Here is a 20,938-nt window from a genome sequence, read left to right as displayed (position 1 = left end):
ATAAAGACTAAAACAGAGAGGGTGCAATTAGTTGCCCATTACGACACTACAGTCCTGAACAGCATCACCTATTTCCCGAAAAGGACCGGCCACCTGCCTCTTGGGCAGATGCACAGAATGACTACTAATACTCCTGCTTTATGCCATCCTCAAAGTAATACGGCACCACCGCTGTAATACTAATAATCACAATAACGATGGTACTCGTTAAGCGCTTACTATGTGCCAAGCAGTGTCCCAAGGGCTGGGGTAGATACAAGGTCATCAGGTTGTCCCGCGTGGGGCTCACAGTCTTAATCCCCATTTTACAGTTGAGGTAACTGAGGCCCAGAGAAGTGAAGTGGCTTGCCCCAAATCACACAGGAGACAAGTGGCAGAGCCGGGATTAGAACCCACGTCCCCTGGCTCCCAAGCCCGTGCTCTTTCCACTAAGCCACGCTGCTTCTGGGCACACTGAGTCAGGGGCAACGGAAAACTTCCACACCGACTGATTTAGCTAAAACAACAAAATGGAACTCAATGCCAAACCTCCGGCCTTAACAGGCTGGCTCCAGAATTTTTATTCAATCAATCAATCAATCGTATTTATTGAGCGCTTACTGTGTGCAGAGCACAGTACCAAGCACTTGGGAAGTACAAGTTGGCAACATATAGCGACGGTCCCTACCCAACAGTGGGCTCACAAATATTAGTTTTTCCTATCAATCAATCAAGGAAGACCCGCTCGAATGAATCTCGATTAGCCTCAAAATCTAACTTTCGATCGTCATCTTTTGTCGGTGCTCATACAGTGCCACGGAATTGCTTGTTTGAATGGACGAACATTTGGCTCCCTCACCAGCCACTGGATTACTTGTTGTTTTCTACAGTTTGGAGTAGAAAATAAAGCGCTTAATACACAAGTTTTGACAGAGATGAAGGGGAACTGGATTGCCTGGGAACTATCAAGTTTGAGATGAAGCAGTCGACAGTGTCACCCCGAGGGAGTTGGGGCTGTGTGTTTGTCGTACACTCACTCCCCCGTCCTCTCCCCCAACCTCCCGGGTCCCTGAAACAGCTGACTTGGTGTATCTTGCCAATTTGTACTTCCCAAGCGCTTAGTACAGTGCTCTGCACACAGTAAGCGCTCAATAAATACGATTGATGATGATGATGATGGAAGGTGATGGTCTGCGGGTCAATTTCAACTTCTGTCCGGCCCCACAAGCTCCAATCTGAGGAGATTCTGTGGCCTCAATCAATTAATCGCATTTATTGAGCGCTTACTGTGTGCAGAGCACTGTACTAAGCGCTTGGGAAGTAGAAGTTGGCAACAAGTTGGCCTCCCCTCGCCACACCTTCTGATCCCGCGCTGTTAGGGTTTTTTTTCCAATGGTATTTGTTAAGTGTTTAGTATGTGCCAATCGTACAGAGAAGCGGCGTGGCTCAGTGGAAAGAGCCCGGGCTTTTGGAGTCAGAGGTCATGGGTTCGAATCCCGGCTCCGCCACTTGTCAGCTGTGTGACTTTGGGCAAGTCACCTCACTTCTCCGGGCCTCAGTTCCCTCATATGTAAAATGGGGATGAAGACTGTGAGCCCCCCGTGGGACAACCTGATCTCCTTGTAACCTCCCCAGCGCTTAGAACAGTGCTTTGCACATACTAAGCGCTTAATAAATGCCATCATAAAAAAAAATCGTACCTGCTGAGTGCTTACTGTGTGCAGACCACTGGACTAAGCACTTGGGAGACTACAGTACAACATAGAGAAGCAGCATGGCTCAGTGGAAAGAGCCTGGGCTTTGGAGTCAGAGGTCAGGGATTCAAATCCCAGCTCTGCCACTTGTCAGCTGTGTGACTTTGGGCAAGTCACTTAATAATGGCACTTATTAAGCTCTTACTATGTGCAAAGCACTGCTCTAAGCGCTGGGGAGGTTACAAGGTGATCAAGTTGTCCCACTTGGGGGCTCACAGTCTTAATCCCCATTTTACAGATGAGGGAACTGAGGCCCAGAGAAGTTAAGTGACTTGCCCAAAGTCCCACAGCTGACAAGTGGTGGGGCCTGGATTTGAACCGATGACCTCTGACTCCAAAGCCCGGGCTCTTTCCGCTGAGCCACGCTGCTTCCCCAACTTAACTTCTCTGTTGTCCCAGTTTCCTCATCTGGAAAATGGGGATTAAGACTGTGAGCCCCCCGTGGGACAACCTGATCACCTTGTAACCTCCCCGGCACTTAGAACAGTGCTTTGCACATAGTAAGCGCTTAATAAATGCCATAATAATAATAATAATTTTAACAATAAACTGACACATTCCCTGCCCACAGAGAGCTTATGGTCCCAGGCACTGTTCTAAGCGCTGGGGTAGATACCGAGCTAAGTGGGTTGAACGTATTCCGTGGCCCATATGGGGCTCACTGTCTTAATCCCCAGTTTCCAGACGAGGCGACTGAGGACCAGAGAAGCGAAGTGACTCGCCCGAAGTCACCCAGAAGATGAGTGGTGGAGCTCTGCACACAGTAAGCGCTCAATAAATGGATTGATTGAGTGGCGGAGGCAGGATTAGAACCTGGGTCCTACTGATTTACTACTGGGTCCTACATATCTATTACTCTATTTATTTATTTATTTTACTTGTACATATCTATCCTATTTATTTTATTTTGTCGGTATGTTTGGTTTTGTTCTCTGTCTCCCCCTTTTAGACTGTGAGCCCACTGTTGGGTAGGGACTGTCTCTATGTGTTGCCAATTTGTACTTCCCAAGCGCTTAGTACAGTGCTCTGCACATAGTAAGCACTCAATAAATACGATTGATGATGATGATGACTCCCAGGCCGGTGCCTATATACTAGGCAGTGCTGCTTTTCAGCTGTTCACAGCTGCTTCCTCCGGTCTCGCCTGGTCAGGGTGGGGTGGGAGTGTGGCATTCCTGACCAGCTGAATCCCAACTTTTAAATCTTCATTTAATCCAGGAGAGAGGGGGTTGGCTGGAGAAGGCCGGAGCTCTGGGAAGCATCCCGACTCCTCCCGAGGCTTCAGAGGCCATTCCTACTAGGGAAGTTTCATGCGGTGGGGTTACCCGGAGCAGGGGACTCTGGCCAGAAATTGTTAGCCGTCTTTGACAGGGCTCACTCCCTTCAGAAATCCCCATGGGGGGGGATTAACAGGATGGATAAAAAATAAAAATAACACAATGACAAACAGAGAAGCAGTGTGGCTCAGTGGAAAGAGCACGGGCTTTGGAGGCAGAGGTCATGGGTCGAATCCCAGCTCCGCCACATGTCTGCTGTGTGACCTTGTCACTTAACTTCTCTGAGCTTCAGTTACCTCATCTGTAAAATGGGGATTAAGACTGTGAGCCCCATGTGGGACAACTTGATCACCTTGTATCCCCCCCAGCGCTTAGAACAGTGCTTTGAACATAGTAAGCGCTTAACAAATGCCATTATTATTATTATTATTATTATTATTACAAGTTGTTCGGAGTGATTTGACACAGTTTAGTGGTACTCAGAGTGGTTTGTTCTGACGACTTGACACCTGTCCATATATTTTGTTTTGTTGTCTGTCTCCCCCTTCTAGACTGTAAGCCCGTTGTTGGGTAGGGACTGTCTCTGTGTGTTGCCAACTTGTGCTTCCCAAGAGCTTAGTACAGTGCTGTGCACACAGTAAGCGCTCAATAAATACGATTGATGGATTGATTGATTTGGTGGATACAGGATAGGCCCAGGAGTCAGAAGGTCATGGGTTCTAATTCCAGCTCCACCACTTGTCTGCTATGTGACCTCACGCAAGTCACTTCATTTCTCCGGGCCTCAGTTACCTCATCTGTAAAAGCAGGGATTAAGAATGTGAGCCCCACATAGGACGGGGACGATGTCCAACTCTTTCTTTCATTCTTCCGATTGTCTTTATTGAGCGCTTACTGTGTGCAGAGCACTGTACTAAGCGCTTGGGAAGTCCAAGTTGGCAACATATAAAGACGGTCCCTACCCAACAACGGGCTCACAGGCTAGAAGGGGGAGACGGACGACAAAACAAAGCATGTGGACAGGTGTCAAGTCGCCAGAACAAATAGAATTAAAGCTAAATGCACATCATTAACAAAATAAATAGAAGAGTAAATATGTACAAGTAAAATAGAGTAACAAATCTGTACAAACATATACACAGGTGCTGTGGGGAGGGGAAGGAGGTAGGGCGGGGTGGATAAGGAGGAGGAGAGGAAAAAGGGGGCAGCTAAATGCACATCATTAACAAAATAAATAGAATAGTAAGTATGTACAATTAAAATAACTCGATTTGTCCATATCCACCCCAGCGCTTACTACAGTGCCTGGCACATAGTAAGCCCTTAAAAAGATATCATCATTATTACCGTCTTTATTATAGCCCTCATGTTGACACAAAACTCGTTTTTGGGCTCCTTTAAAAAGTGTAATAATTAATCGTGGTATTTAAGTGCTTACTAGTAAAATAACTCGATTTGTCCATATCCACCCCAGCGCTTACTACAGTGCCTGGCACATAGTAAGCCCTTAAAAAGAAATCATCATTATTACCGTCTTTATTATAGCCCTCATGTTGACACAAAACTCGTTTTTGGGCTCCTTTAAAAAGTGTAATAATTAATCGTGGTATTTAAGTGCTTACTAGTAAAATAACTCGATTTGTCCATATCCACCCCAGCGCTTACTACAGTGCCTGGCACATAGTAAGCCCTTAAAAAGATACCATCATTATTATTATCTTTATTATAGCCCTCATGGTGACACAAACTCGTTTTTTGGCTCCTTTAAAAAGTGTAATAATTAATCGTGGTATTTAAGTGCTTACTAGTAAAATAACTCGATTTGTCCATATCCACCCCAGCGCTTACTACAGTGCCTGGCACATAGTAAGCCCTTAAAAAGAAATCATCATTATTACCGTCTTTATTATAGCCCTCATGTTGACACAAAACTCGTTTTTGGGCTCCTTTAAAAAGTGTAATAATTAATCGTGGTATTTAAGTGCTTACTAGTAAAATAACTCGATTTGTCCATATCCACCCCAGCGCTTACTACAGTGCCTGGCACATAGTAAGCCCTTAAAAAGATACCATCATTATTATTATCTTTATTATAGCCCTCATGGTGACACAAACTCGTTTTTTGGCTCCTTTAAAAAGTGTAATAATTAATCGTGGTATTTAAGTGCTTACTAGTAAAATAACTCGATTTGTCCATATCCACCCCAGCGCTTACTACAGTGCCTGGCACATAGTAAGCCCATAAAAACATACCATCATTATTATTGTCTTTATTATAGCCCTCATGTTGACACAAAACTCATTTTTTGGCTCCTTTAAAAAGCATAATAATTAATCGTGGTTTTTAAGTGCTTTCTAGTAAAGTAACTCGATTTGTCCATATCCACCCCAGTGCTTACTACAGTGCCTGGCACATAGTAAGCCCTTAAAAAGATACCATCACTATTATTATTTTTATTATAGCCCTCATGTTGACACAAAACTCGTTTTTTGGCTCCTTTAAAAAGTGTAATAATTAATCGTGGTATTTAAGTGCTTACTAGTAAAATAACTCGATTTGTCCACATCTACCCCAGCGCTTACTACAGTGCCTGGCACATAGTAAGCCCATAAAAAGATACCATCATTATTATTATCTTTACTATAGCCCTCATGTTGACACAAAACTCGTTTTTTGGCTCCTTTAAAAAGTGTAATGATTAATCGTGGTTTTTAAGTGCTTACTAGTAAAATAACTCGATTTGTCCATATCCACCCCAGCGCTTATTACAGTGCCTGGCACATAGTAAGCCCATAAAAAGATGCCGTCATTATTATTACCTTTATTATAGCCCTCATGTTGACACAAAACTCGTTTTTTGGCTCCTTTAAAAAGTGTAATAATTAATCGTGGTTTTTAAGTGCTTACTAGTAAAATACCTCGATTTGTCCATATCCACCCCAGCGCTTACTGCAGTGCCTGGCACATAGTAAGCCCTTAAAAAGATAGCATCATTATTATTATCTTTATTATAGCCCTCATGTTGACACAAAACTCGTTTTATGGCTCCTTTAAAAAGTGTAATAATTAATCATGGTATTTAAGTGCTTACTAGTAAAATAACTCAATTTGTCCATATCCACCCCAGCGCTTACTACAGTGCCTGGCACATAGTAAGCCCTTAAAAAGATATCATCATTATTACCGTCTTTATTATAGCCCTCATGTTGACACAAAACTCGTTTTTGGGCTCCTTTAAAAAGTGTAATAATTAATCGTGGTATTTAAGTGCTTACTAGTAAAATAACTTGATTTGTCCATATCCACCCCAGCGCTTACTACAGTGCCTGGCACATAGTAAGCCCATAAAAAGATACCATCATTATTATTATCTTTATTATAGCCCTCATGTTGACACAAAACTCGTTTTTTGGCTCCTTTAAAAAGCGTAATAATTAATCGTGGTATTTAAGTGCTTACTACGTGCCAAGCGCTGTACTGATGGCTGGGGTCGATAGAGATCATCGGGACCCACAGGGGATCCACAGTCTAAGTAGGAGGGAGAACAGGGATTGAATCCTCACTGTGCAGATGAGGGAATCGCGGCACAGAGAAGTGAAGTGACTTGCCTAAGGTCACACAGCAGACAAGTGGAGGAGCCAGGATTAGAACCCAGGCCCATGCTCCTTCTATTAGGTCATGCTGCTTCTCTAGCCGCAGTGCTCTGTAGTGCCTACCGTACTTATTCCTGTTCTTGCCTTCTGTTGTTTTTCAGGTTTTTTGTCTTTTTTATCGTTTAACCTTATTGGATCACTACCAGTCCACCCTCCCTTAATCTTAAATTGAGAACCCCTCGAGGGTCAGGAGCTCTGTCTAATTCACATCCAATCTGAGCCCCCTCCTCGTCCCCCTCTCCATCTCCCCGTCTTACCTCCTTCCCTTCCCCACAGCACCTGTATATATGTATATATGTTTGTACATATTACTCTATTTATTTATTTATTTATTTTACTTGTACATATCTATTCTATTTATTTTATTTTGTTAATATGTTTGGTTTTGTTCTCTGTCTCCCCCTTCTAGACTGTGAGCCCACTGCTGGGTAGGGCCTGTCTCTATATGTTGCCAACTTGTACTTCCCAAGCGCTTAGTACAGTGCTCTGCACATGGTAAGTGCTCAATAAATACAACTGATTGATTGATTGATCCAATTACTCTTTTCCCCAACACTAGTCCAGTGCTTTGCACACGGTAGGTGCTCCCCCACGTCCCCCTCTCCATCCCCCCATCTTACCTCCTTCCCTTCCCCACAGTACCTGTATATATGTATATATGGTTGTACATATTTATTACTCTATTTATTTATTTATTTTACTTGTACATTTCTATCCTATTTATTTTATTTTGTTGGTATGTTTGGTTCTGTTCTCTGTCTCCCCCTTTTAGACTGTGAGCCCACTGTTGGGTAGGGACTGTCTCTATGTGTTGCCAATTTGTACTTCCCAAGCGCTTAGTACAGTGCTCTGCACATAGTAAGTGCTCAATAAATACGATTGATTGATTGATTGATTAATGAATACTCACTCTCGCTTCAAGGCTGTCCATCCCCTCACCCCCTCCTACCTCACCTCCCTTCTTTCCTTCTCCGGCCCAGCCCGCACCCTCCGCTCCTCTGCCACCGCTCACCTCCTCACTGGGCCTCGTTCTCGCCCGTCCCGCCGTCGACCCCCGGCCCACGTCCTCCCCCTGGCCCGGAATGCCCTCCCTCCCCACATCCTCCAAACTAGCTCTCTTCATCCCTTCAACGCCCTACTGAGCGCTCACCTCCTCCAGGAGGCCTTCCCACACTGAGCCCCCCTTGTCCTCTCCTCCTCCCCATCCCCCTGCCCTCCCTCCTTCCCCTCCCCACAGCACCTGTATACATATTTGTACAGATTTACTACCCTATTTACTTTACTTGTACATATTTACTATTCTATTTTGTTCATGATGTGCTTATAGCTTTAATTCTATTTGTTCTGACGATTTTGACACCTGTCTCCACGTTTTGTTTTGTTGTCTGTCTCCCCCTTCTAGACTGTGAGCCCGTTGTTGGGTAGGGACCGTCTCTATATGTTGCCGACTTGTACTTCCCAAGCGCTTAGTACAGTGCTCTGCATACAGTAAGCGCTCAATAAATAGGACTGAATGAAGGAATGAATGAATACTGTTACCAGCTCTATGTGTTGCCGACTTGTACTCCCCAAGCGCTTAGTACAGTGCTCTGCATACAGTAAGTGCTCAATAAATAGGATTGAAGGAATGAATGCTGTTACCAGCTCTATGTGTTGCCGACTTGTACTCCCCAAGCGCTTAGTACAGTGCTCTGCATACAGTAAGCGCTCAATAAATAGGACTGAATGAAGGAATGAATGAGTACTGTTACCAGCTCTATGTGTTGCCGTCTTGTACTCCCCAAGAGCTTAGTACAGTGCTCTGCATACAGTAAGCGCTCAATAAATAGGAGTGAATGAAGGAATGAATGAATAGTGTTACCAGCCCTATGTGTTGCCGACTTGCACTTCCCAAGCGCTTAGTACAGTGCTCTGCATACAGTAAGCGCTCAATAAATAGGAGTGAATGAAGGAATGAATGAATACTGTTACCAGCTCTATGTGTTGCCGACTTGTACTTCCCAAGCGCTTAGTACAGTGCTCTGCATACAGTGAGCGCTCAATAAATAGGATTGAATGAATGAATACTGTTACCAGCCTAGGGAAGGATGTTACTTAACACCACGGTAGCTTTACGACAAAATAAAACAGCTCCAAAACCCGACCAGTAAACTAGCTTTTGCTGCCATCAAGTGCTTAGAACAGCGCTCTGAATGTCGTGAGCACTCAATAAATACCACCGACTGATAGGCTGCTCAAAATTTCCGGCCCACCTTATTTTCAGAAGAAAGCAGGGTCGGAAATAATAATAATAATGGCATTTATTAAGCGCTTACTATGTGCAAAGCCCTGTTCTAAGCGCTGGGGAGGTTGCAAGGTGATCGAGTTGTCCCACGTGAGGCTCACAGTCTTCATCCCCATTTTCCAGATGAGGTAACTTAGGCTCAGAGAAGCTAAGTGACTTGCCCAAGGTCACACAGCAGACATGTGGGGGAGTCGGAATTCAAACCTATGACCTCTGACTCCAAAGCCCTGGCTCTTTCCACTGAGCCACGCTGCTTCTCTGAAATCATCATCATTATCAATCGTATTTATTGAGCACTTACTGTGTGCAGAGCACTGTACTAAGCGCTTGGGAAGTACAAATTGGCAACATAGGGAGACAGTCCCTGCCCAACAGTGGGCTCACAGTCTAAAAGGGGGAGACAGAGAACAAAACCAAACATACTAACAAAATAAAATAAATAGAATAGATATGTAATGAGTCCAACAGATGCTCTTCCTTCACGGGTGAGAGCCCCAGACCGGCCTAGGTGACCTTTTCCCAGCTCACCAGGAAAACTAGCCACCGCTCTATGGGAACCGGGATCGGTTGCCCCGAGGGCAATTACAGGCGAGGGCGACTCTGAAAAGGGCGGAAGAACGGACACTTACCTTGGACACTAGGTCGATATTAAACCGCCTCCCTTCCCTCACGATTTGGGAGTAGGTGATCGGGGTCCTCTTGGGCCGGTTTTCCTCCGGATCGGGCGGTGCGTCGCCGGAGCTTCCATCCTCCGGCGGCCTCTCCTCGCCGCGCGCGTTTTCCGGCTCCGATCCGGCATCCGCTCCCGGAGCCGCTTCCCGGCTCTCCGTCTCTGGAGATGGGTGGCTCTCCTCGGATGGGGGTGGAGGGCCCTGAGCGTCGGCAGAGTCCGGGGGGACGTCGTAGACGGGGTTCTTCTGCAGGGCCCCCGCTTCTTCCACCTCCTCTTCTGGCTCTTGGCTGCACAAAGGGCGACGGAGACATTACCGACGGCGGCCCGAAACCCTTTGTGCAATCTCGTCTTTGAGAATCAATCAATCGATCGCATTTATTGAGCGCTTACTGTGTGCAGAGCACTGTACTAAGCGCTTGGGAAGTACAAGTTGGCAACATATGGAGACAGTCCCTACCCAACAGTGGGCTCACAGTCTAAACAGGGGAGACAGAGAACAAAACTAAATATACTAACAAAATAAAATAAATAGAATAGATATGTACGAGTAAAATAAATGAATGAATGAATAAATAAATAAATAGATAGATGATAGATAGATAGATAGATAGATAGAGTAACCGGCCTGTACTGGCCCTGGTCATTCTTTTTCTTTTTAAAGGAAATACAAAATGATGCATTTCAAATTATTCAAATTCTGGGGCAAAAACCAGAAAAAGATGAAAACTAATTTAAAGCGACAACAGAAAAACATATGCCTGCCATAAGTTTCCATTCACATCCCCAATACTCAAGGCATCCGTTTTCCATTTAAAATGGAATACTGACTTTTCCCTAGTCGACGGGCCATGAGAATGAATATTCGACTGCCCTTGTTTTAAACTGCGGAACCCAGTTCTTGCCATTTTTTCCCTCGCTTCGACAATATGATAAAAATCCCTAGCAAATTGTTCAAATTCAAGCTTTGCACAAATAATGTTTCCCGCTAATTCACTAAAAGGGGTACATCCGCGGGCAAATTCTTGAGTAAATTCTGAATATTATCTAGCACCGTTCATCAGCTAATGGTAGTAACAAAGAAACGGATCATCTCCAAGCAAATATGTCTTATTAATGCCTCGCATCATCCGCCCTTCGAGATAGGTCAGATGAAAAATTGCCAACCAGCTGGTTAATTTATTCAGCCCAGGTGTGCACTATTTATTTTTCAGCCATTTCCCTCTGACTTTCAATGCAGCTTGTTGCCGCGACTGGATTATTCTTTTCCTTTGACGGGTGCACTTTGTTCTAAGGCCGCTCATTTTACATTTGCACAGAATATTATATATGGTCGCGCAGCTGCCCGTTCTTTCAAATCCATGTTTTAACGGTGACTCCGGAGGAGTTTCCAGAGTTACGCCGACCCTCCCTCGCAAAGGAGAGAGGGTCCAGAACATACAGAGAAGCAGTATGGCTCAGTGGAAAGAGGCCAGGCTTTGGAGTCACAGGTCATGGGTTCGAATCCCGACTCCGCCACAAGTCTGCTGTGTGACCTTCGGCAAGTCACTTCACTTCTCTGGGCCTCAGTTCCCTCATCTGTAAATGGGGTTTAAGACTGTGAGCCCCACGTGGGACAACCTGATCACCTTGTATCACCCCCGCGCTTAGAACAGTGCTTTGCACATAGTAAGCACTTAACAAATACCATCATCATTATTATTATTATTATTATCATTATTATTATCTACTGAGAGATTCATCTGCTCAAAGTGCTACCACCAAAAGGAACCCTATTCTGGCCTACGGCACCTTGGCGCAACAGAGACGCGCTCAAAAAGTGTATCTTGCCGTCAATTGGCCAATTGATAATATTTAGCCCACTGTGGGGTAGGGACTGTCTCTATATGTTGCCAACTTGTACTTCCCAAGCGCTTAGTACAGTGCTCTGCACACAGGAAGCGCTCAATAAATACGATTGATGATTTAGCGAGTGGCTTCGGTGAGCAGAGCATAATAACAATGGCGTTTGTTCATTCACATTGAGCGCTTGGTGGGTGCAGAGCACTGTACTGAGCGCTTGGGAAGTCCAAGTTCCCAATTCATTCATTCGATCGCATTTATTGAGCGCTTACTGTGTGCAGAGCACTGTACTAATAAATAAATAAAGTTCCCAATCAATAAATACGATTGACTGATACAAGTTGGCAACATATAGAGATGGTCCCTACCCAACAACGGGCTCACAGACTTAACAAACATATTTGTTAAGCGCTTACTATGTGCCAAGCACTGTTCTAAGCGCTGGGGAGGATACAAGGTGATCAGGTTGTCCCACGGGGGGGATTTTCACAGTCTCAATCCCCATTTTCCAGATGAGGGAACTGAGGACCAGAGAAGTGAAGTGACTTGCCCGAAGTCACACGGCTGACAATTGGCGGAGCCGGGATTTGAACCCATGACCTTTGACTCCCAAGCCCGGGCTCTTTCCACTGAGCCACGCCGCTTCTCTGGAATCATTCATTCATTCATTCAATCGTATTTATTGAGTGCCTTGGGGAGGGTCCTCTGTACTTGGAGGAAAGGAAACTGATGGTGTGTTTGTGTGTGTGTGGATGGGAGGGAGGGAGGGAGTCTACCTCTCCCTCGCTCTCTGAAAAGGCTAACAATAATAATTATGGTATTTGTTAAGCGCTTACTTTGTGCCAGGCACTGTACTAAGCGCTGGGGTGGCTACAAGCTAGTCAGTCCCTGTCCAACGTGGGGTTCATGATCTTAATCCCCATTTTAGACTGTGAGCCCACTGTTGGGTAGGGACCGTCTCTATATGTTGCCAACTTGTACTTCCCAAGCGCTTAGTACAGTGCTCTGCACACAGTAAGCTCTCAATAAATACGATTGATTGATGATTGATTTTCCGGATGAGGTGACTGAGGCCCAGAGAAGTGAAGTGACTTGTCCACTTGGCAGAGAAGTGGCGGAGGCGGGATTAGAACCCATGACCTTCTGCCTCCCAGGCCGAGCTCTATCCATCAGGCCACTCTGCCCAGCCATAATAATAATAATAATAATGGCATTTATTAAGCGCTTACTGTGTGCAAAGCACTGTTCGAAGCGCTGGGGAGGTTACAAGGTGATCAGGTTGTCCCACGGGGGGCTCACAATCTTAATCCTCATTTTACAGGTGAGGTAACTGAGGCACAGAGAAGTAAAGTGACTTGCCCAAAGTCACCCAGCCGACAACTGGCGGAGGCGGGATGACAACAAAAGAAAAAATGCAGCGCACACACAAAAATTGTCCCCTAAGTATTAGAGGCCGTCTTCGGGTACCAGCCCTCCGGGTGAGTTCACCCCCAAAACCAACCCAGCAACACAACATACAAACCCGAGAAGCATTTTGCCATCTTGCCATCTTAGTAAAGCATTTTGCTTTACTAAGCGCTTAGTACAGTGCCAAGCGCTTAGTACAGTGCTCTGCACGCAGTAAGCGCTCAATAAATACGATTGATGATTTTGCCATCCTCTTCAGACAATCAATCAATCGTATTTATTGGGCGCTTACTGTGTGCAGAGCACTGTACTAAGCGCTTGGGAAGTCCAAGGAAGGACACGGTTCTAGCCCCGGCTCTGCCACTCGCCTGCTTTGTAACCTTGGCCAAGTCACTTCACTTCTCTGGGCCTCAATACCCTCATCTGTAAAATGGGGATTAAGATTATGAGCCCTGTATGAACCAGATTTGACTGCGTCTAGCCCAGCACTTAGTACGGTGCCTGACACTTAGTATTCGTTGCCAAATTGTACTTCCCAAGCGCTCAGTATAGTGCTCTGCACACAGTAAGCATTCAATAAGTACGACTGAATGAACGACGTGGTTAACAGATACTAAAACAAAATAAAATAAAATAAAAATGAATGACTTTTGGCTGTTGTGGCTGTAAATTCATCCAGTGGCTCATAATCACTCATTCATTCAATCGTATTTATTGAGCGCTTACTGTGTGCAGAGCACTGGACTGAGCGCTTGGGAAGTCCAAGTTGGCAACATCTAGAGACGGTCCCTACCCAACAGCGGGCTCACAGTCTAGAAGGGGGAGATAGAGAACAGAACAAAACATATTTACAAAATAAAATAAATAAAATAAATACATAAATCGAGTAATAAATTATGTACAAACATAATCACCAGCAGAAGAATTTGAGAGACACAGCCAGTTTTCCTTAAATGCAGAACCCCGCGTTCTGGAGGGCCTACAGACGCTGTACTGAGCGCACGGGAGAACGCCGCAGAGTACGCCGACGTGCACGACCGGGTGGGAAGGGAACAGGAATGGGTACAAGCAGCATGGAGGAGCGGACAGAGCCTGGGCTTCGGAGTCAGAAGGTCATGGGTTCTAATCCCAGCCCTGCCACTAGTGTGCTGTGTGGCCTTGGGTAAATCACTTCTTCATCATCATCATCATTATCAATCCTATTTATTGAGCGCTTACTGTGTGCAGAGCACTGTACTAAGCGCTTGGGAAGTCCAAGTGGGCAACATCTAGAGACAGTCCCTACCCAACAGTGGGCTCACAGTCTAAAAGGTGGAGACAGACAACAAAACCAAACATACTAACAAAATAAAATGAATAGAATAGATATGTACAAGTAAAATAAATAAATAAATAAATAGAGTAATAAATATGTACAAACATATATACGTATATACTTCACTTCTCTGAGCCTCAGTTACCTCACCTGGAAAATGGGGATTAAGACTGTAAGCCCCTCGTGGGACAGGGACTAAGCCCCTTCCTTCCTCTCCCCCTCGTCCCCCTCTCCATCCCCCTCATCTTACCTCCTTCCCTTCCCCACAGCACCTGTATATGTATATATGTTTGCACACATTTATTACTCTATTTATTTCTTTTACTTGTACATATCTATTCTATTTATTTTATTTGTTAATATGCTTGGTTTTGTTCTCTGTCTCCCCCTTCTAGACTGTAAGCCCACTGTTGGGTAGGGACTGCCTCTATATGTTGCCAACTTGTACTTCCCAAGCGCTTAGTACAGTGCTCTGCACACAGTAAGCGCTCAATAAATACGATTGATTGATTGACTGTGTCCAACCTGCTTAACTTGTATCCACCCCAGCGCTTAGTACAGTGCCTGGCCATAGTAAGTGCTTAACAGATGCCATAATTATTATTATTATTCTATCCTGGATCCGCCACTTGTCTGCCTTGTGACCTTGGACAAATCACTTCACTTCTCTTAGAGAAGCAGCGTGGCTCAGTGGAAAGAGCCCGGGCTTTGGAGTCAGAGGTCATGGGTTCAAATCCCGGCTCTCCCAATTGTCAGCTGTGTGACTTTGGGCGAGTCACTTCACTGGGCCTCAGTTCCCTCGTCTGTAAAATGGGGATTGAGACTGTGAGTCCCCCGTGGGACAACCTGATCACCTTGTGACCTCTCCAGTGCTTAGAGTAGTGCTTTGCACATAGTAAGCGCTTAACAAATATCATCATCATTATTATTATTATTATTATTATTATTATTATTATTATTATCCAACCTATCTACCCCAGCACTTAGAACAGTGTATGGCACATAGTAAGTGCTTAACAAATACCATCATCATCATTATTATTATTATTATTATTCTCCAACCTCTCTACCCTAGCACTTAGAACAGTGTTTGGCACATAGTAAGCGCTTAACAAGAACCATAATAATTATTATTACTAAATCCACAGTATGCCAGCACCTGAAATATCTACAAAGTGCCGTTCTCCACTTGGACGGAGAGGAAGGGGCTGATTTTGGCTGTGTTGCGATGGTACAACTGACAGGACTTAGTGATGGCTTGAATGTGTGGGCCGAACAAGAGAGGGGATTCAGGGATGATGCCAAGGTTACGGGTTTGTGAGAGAGACAAGGTGGTGGTGCCGTCAACAGTGATGGGAAAGTGAGAGGGAAGACAGGATTTGGGTGGGAAGATAAGAGGTTCGATTTTAGCTATATTAAGTTGAGGTGATGGGAGAACATAATAATAATAATAATTGTATTTGTGCCAAGCACTGTTCTAAGCACTGGGGGAGATAGAAAGCTTTCAGGTTGTCCCAGGTGGGGCTCACAGTCTTAATCCCCATTTTACAAATGAGGAAGCTGAGGCCCAGAGAAGTTAAGTAACTTGCCCAAAGTCACACAGCGGACAAGTGGCAGAGCTAGGATTAGAATCCACAATAATAATAATAATAATGATGGCACTTATTAAGCACTTACTACATGCAAAGCACTGTTCTAAGCGCTGGGGAGGTTACAAGGTGATCAGGTTGTCCCACGGGGGGGCTCACAGTCATCATCATCAATCGTATTTATTGAGCGCTTACTGTGTGCAGAGCACTGTACTAAGCGCTTGGGAAGTACAAACTGGCAACATACAGAGACAGTCCCTACCCAACAGTGGGATCACAGCCTAAAAGGGGGAGACAGAGAACAAAACCAAACATACTAACAAAATGATGAAATAATGAAATAACAAAATAATGAAAATGGCAGTTGGAGAGGGAAGAAGAGAGGACAAGTGTTTTGATGAGGTGCAAGGAAATGGGGTCAGATGCCCAGGTGGTGGGGGTGGATTTTGAGAGAATCAGACGGTGAGGAGTTTCTCCCTGATGCAGGAGAGGATTACATTGATTATAACTGAAACCCCATTACCGCAATGGCGCTTCTAAGGAACCAGAAGATGGACTGAAGGGCTTTTAACTTCAATACTGTCTCACACACTCACCTCGCATAACAAAAAACTTCTACATGTAGAATGGTTTCATCCTTTTGGTTCAGAGCAACGGCTTCTTCCATTTCAAGGAGAAGATCCTGCCAGGCGGCCCTTTCTTCGCCCCGGTTGCTCTTCTCCTGGAATTCCTTCAGTCTTAATCCCCATTTTACAAATGAGGAAACTGAGGCCCAGAGAAGTTAAGTAACTTGCCCAAAGTCACACAGCGGACAAGCGGCAGAGCTAGGATTAGAATCCACCACCTCTGACTCCCAAGCCCGGGCTCTTTCCCACGGAGTAACGACATCCAAGTAGAGATGTCTTCGAGGCGAGAGGAAAATGTGAGACGGGAGAGAGTGATCAGGGCTGATGATGCAGATTTGGTTGTTATCAGCACAGAGGTGGTAGTTGAAGCCGTGGGAGAAAATGAGTTCTCCAAGGGAGTGGGTTGTAGACGGAGACTAGAAGGGGTCCCAGAAATGAACCTTGAGGGACCCCCCCAAAAGTTAGGGGATGAGAGGCCATCAACCCCCGGCCCACGTCATCCCCCGGGCCTGGAATGGCCTCCCTCTGCCCATCCGCCAAGCTAGCTCTCTTCCTCCCTTCAAGGCCCTGCTGAGAGCTCACCTCCTCCAGGAGGCCTTCCCAGACTGAGCCCCTTCCTTCCTCTCCCCCTCGTCCCCCTCTCCATCCCCCCATCTTACCTCCCTCCCTTCCCCACAGCACCTGTATATATGTTTGTACATATTTTTTTACTCTATTTATTTATTTAATTAATTTGTACATATCTATTCTATTTATTTTATTTTGTTAGTATGTTTGGTCTCTGTCTCCCCCTTTTAGACTGTGAGCCCACTGTTGGGTAGGGACTGTCTCTATATGTTGCCAATTTGTACTTCCCAAGCGCTTAGTACAGTGCTCTGCACATAGTAAGCGCTCAGTAAATACGACTGATGATGATGATGATGATGATGAGAGGCAGAGGAGGAGCCCATGAAAAAGACTGAAAATGAGCGGCCAGAGAGACAGGAGGAGAACCAGGAGAGGACTGTGTCCAGTGAAGCCAAGGTTGGATAATGTTTCACGGAGAAGGGGGTGGTCGACAGTATCAAAGGCAGTTGAAAGGTTGAGGAAGATTAAGATGGAGCAGAGGCCATTGGATTTGGCAAGAAGGAGATCAATGGTGACCTTTGAGAGGGTGGTTTCTGGGGAGTGAACGGGATGGAAGCCTGCGGAGGGGGTCAAGGAGAGAAATGGGGGAGAGGAACTTGAGACAGCGGGTGTAGACGACTCCCTCAAGGAGTTTGGAGAGGAATGGTAGGAGGGAGATGGGGCGATAACCATTCATTCATTCAATCGTACTTATTGAGCGCTTACTGTGTGCAGAGCACTGTACTAAGCGCTTGGGAAGTACAAGTTGGCAACATATAGAGACGGTCCCTACCCAACAGTGGGCTCACAGTCTAGAAGGGGGAGACAAACAACATTCATTCACTCATTCATTCATTCAATCGTATTTATTGAGCGCTTACTGTGTGCAGAGCACTGCACTAAGCGCTTGGGAAGTACAAGTTGGCAACATACAGAGACGGTCGCTACCCAACAGTGGGCTCACAGTCTAGAAGGGGGAGACAGAGAACAAAACAAAGCATATTAACAAAATAAAATAAATAGAACAGGAGCCAAGGGGTCAAAGGAAGGTGTTTTTTTAAGATAGGGGAGATATGGACATTTTTAAAAGCAGTGGGGAAAGTGAAAAGTTGAAAAGCATCATCATCATCATCAATCGTATTTATTGAGCGCTTACTGTGTGCAGAGCACTGTACTAAGCGCTTGGGAAGAACAAATTGGTAACATATAGAGACAGTCCCTACCCAACAGTGGTCTCACCGTCTAAAAGGGGGAGACAGAGAACAAAACCAAACATACTAACAAAATAATGAAATAACAAAATAATGAAAATGGCAGTTGGAGAGGGAAGAAGAGAGGGGACAAGTGTTTTGATGAGGTGCAAGGAAATGGGGTCAGATGCCCAGGTGGTGGGGGTGGATTTTGAGAGAATCAGACGGTGAGGAGTTTCTGCCTGATGCAGGAGAGGATTACATCGATTATAACTGAAACCCCATTACCGCAATGGTGCTTCTAAGGAACCGGACGATGGACTGAAGGGCTTTTTAACTTCAATACTATCTCACACACTCACCTCGCATAACAAAAAACTTCTACATGTTGAATGGTTTCATCCTTTTGGTTCAGAGCAATGGCTTCTTCCGTTTCAAGGAGAAGATCCCGCCAGGCGGCCCTTTCTTCGCCCCGGTTGCTCTTCTCCTAAAGTACGCAAAAGGAAGGAGTTTGGATCGGGAGAAATGGGTAAAATCCGCTTTTCTGGTGGTTCCAAGCTTTTCGGTTTGGGAGGGAGGCCCCCTCCCTCCCCAGCAGGTGCTAACACACCTGAAGAAGTCACTGCATATATGCTTGTGCGTGTGCTTGCCTGTGTGGGCGGGGACAGGAACAGGTACATGTCTATTCTATTTATTTTATTTTGTTAGTATGTTTGGTTTTGTTCTCTGTCTCCCCCTTTTAGACTGTGAGCCCACTGTTGGGTAGGGACTGTCTCTATATGTTGCCAACTTGTACTTCCCAAGTGCTTAGTACAGTGCTCTGCACACAGTAAGCGCTCAATAAATACGATTGATGATGATGAACAGGACACGGACAAAGTATTTTGTGTATGAGTACATAGGTGTAGGTGTGCACTTGTCCTTCAAATGAATGATGATATTTGTGAAGTGCTTACTATGTGCCAAGCACTGTTCTACGCTCTGGGGTAGATACAAGGTAATCAGGTTGTCCCGCATGGGGCTCACAGTCTTAATCCCCATTTTACAGATGAGGGAACTGAGGCATAGAGAAGCTAAGTGACTTGCCCAAAGTCACCCAGCTGACAAGTGGCGGAGCTGGGATGACAGCACATTTCCTTGTTCATCAAAAAAAAAAAGTTCGTGTAAAATTGCAACTACCCTACAGAGTGGCATTTTTGGGGGAGACAGACTGGTTTTCTGCCGGGCCGTGCAAACACAAGTCACACCACCGAAATGTCCTGACAGAAAAGGCCGATTGCTCCGGCTTTTTTTACCTGGAATTCCTTCAGCCACGACAACAGGCCCGAAAAACTGAAACTGGCCCAGTTCCCTCCATAGTAGTTCCTTCTGCAGCAGAAACAAAAGGAGAGAAAAAAAATCAAATCGTTCTTATTACTTCAAATCGACAAAGCTGGATCACGAAAATGAGTTACCTCAAAAAACAAAGGAAATGCACTCTCCCGTCCAGGATTCTCCTTACCCATTATAATTCAATCGTATTTATTGAGCGCTTACTGCGTGCAGAGCACTGTACTAAGCACTTGGGAAGTACAAGTCGGCAACGTATAGAGACGGCCCCTACCCAACAGTGGGCTCACAGTCTAGAAGGGGGAGACAGACAACGAAACAAAACGTGCGGACAGGTGTCAAGTCATCAGAATAAATAGAAATCAAGGTAGATGCACATCATTAACAAAATAAATAGAATAGTAAATATAATAATAATAATGATGATGGCACTTATTAATGTACAAGTAAAATAGAGTAATAAATCTGTACAAACATATACACAGGTGCTGTGCTTTGTCCTTACACCTCACCCCAAAGACGCTCAGTATAAAGCCCAAGATTAGCACACTCCTACAGTGGCTAGGCATCAACCTGAAGTACTTTGGCATCTCTTCCGTTTTTAAATTTTTCTTTCCGACTTGTTCTGAACCTTACCACCTGGCCAACTCGTCCAATTAAGTACGCGAAAAAGGCGGCCTGGCTTTCAGATTGCGGCTTGGCCGACCGAAGCGGGCTCCAAGGGTCCGGACTGAGGAAGCTTTTCCGGGTTTTTTTCCTTGGTGTTTGTCAAGTTCATTCATTCATTCATTCAATCGTCTTTATTGAGCGCTTACTGCGTGCAGAGCACTGGACTAAGCGCTTGGGAAGTACAAGTCGGCAACATATAGAGGCAGTCCCTGCCCGACAACGGGCTCACAGTCTAGAACGGGGAGACACAAAACAAAACATGTAGACAGGTGTCAAAATCGTCAGAACAAATAGAATTATAGCTATATGCACATCATTAACAAAGTGTACATGATGAGCTCATAATATATAAGTTGCGAGTGAGGCCTGGTGATTCTGTCTTACCAAATGAAGATTTGTTCGTTGCCTCAAGTCGATTTTCTTAGAACCAAACTAGTACAAGAGACAAATATTTGGGAATCTAAGACACAGATGGAGAACCTGTCCCACCCGGCGCTTAGAACAGTGCTTTGCACATAGCGAGCACTCAACAAACGCCATCATTATTATTAAATTAAATAGTAAAATGTGCTTACTCTTTGCCAGGCACTGAACCAAGCACTGGGGAAGTCAGGAGTTAATCAGGTCACACGCATTTCCCGTCCCACCCGGGGCTCAAAGTCTGGAGGGAGGGAGACCGACATCGATTAACTGGCTGAAGAAGCCACTTCAAACGGCCTGGTGGGGTATTTAATTATAATAATGGCA

General features: G+C 45.2%; 1 protein-coding gene across 1 annotated transcript in view; it reads right to left on the bottom strand.

Annotated features, from left to right (window-relative positions):
• The window catches only part of CHM (CHM Rab escort protein), a 125,395-nt gene that overhangs the window by 80,845 nt on the left and 23,612 nt on the right, over nucleotides 1-20,938 (bottom strand). The window contains exons 3-5 of the mRNA XM_038747921.1: nucleotides 19,489-19,561; nucleotides 18,556-18,680; nucleotides 9,578-9,908 (exon numbers count right to left, since the gene is read on the bottom strand). Coding sequence (XP_038603849.1) covers nucleotides 9,578-9,908; nucleotides 18,556-18,680; nucleotides 19,489-19,561 — 529 coding nt within the window. The remainder of the gene's footprint in view (nucleotides 1-9,577; nucleotides 9,909-18,555; nucleotides 18,681-19,488; nucleotides 19,562-20,938) is intronic.

The sequence above is a fragment of the Tachyglossus aculeatus genome, chromosome 6, assembly GCF_015852505.1.
Source record: "Tachyglossus aculeatus isolate mTacAcu1 chromosome 6, mTacAcu1.pri, whole genome shotgun sequence".
Taxonomy (NCBI): domain Eukaryota; kingdom Metazoa; phylum Chordata; class Mammalia; order Monotremata; family Tachyglossidae; genus Tachyglossus; species Tachyglossus aculeatus.
Note: the sequence above shows the minus strand (reverse complement) of the source record. Positions and strands in the feature narration are given on the sequence as shown.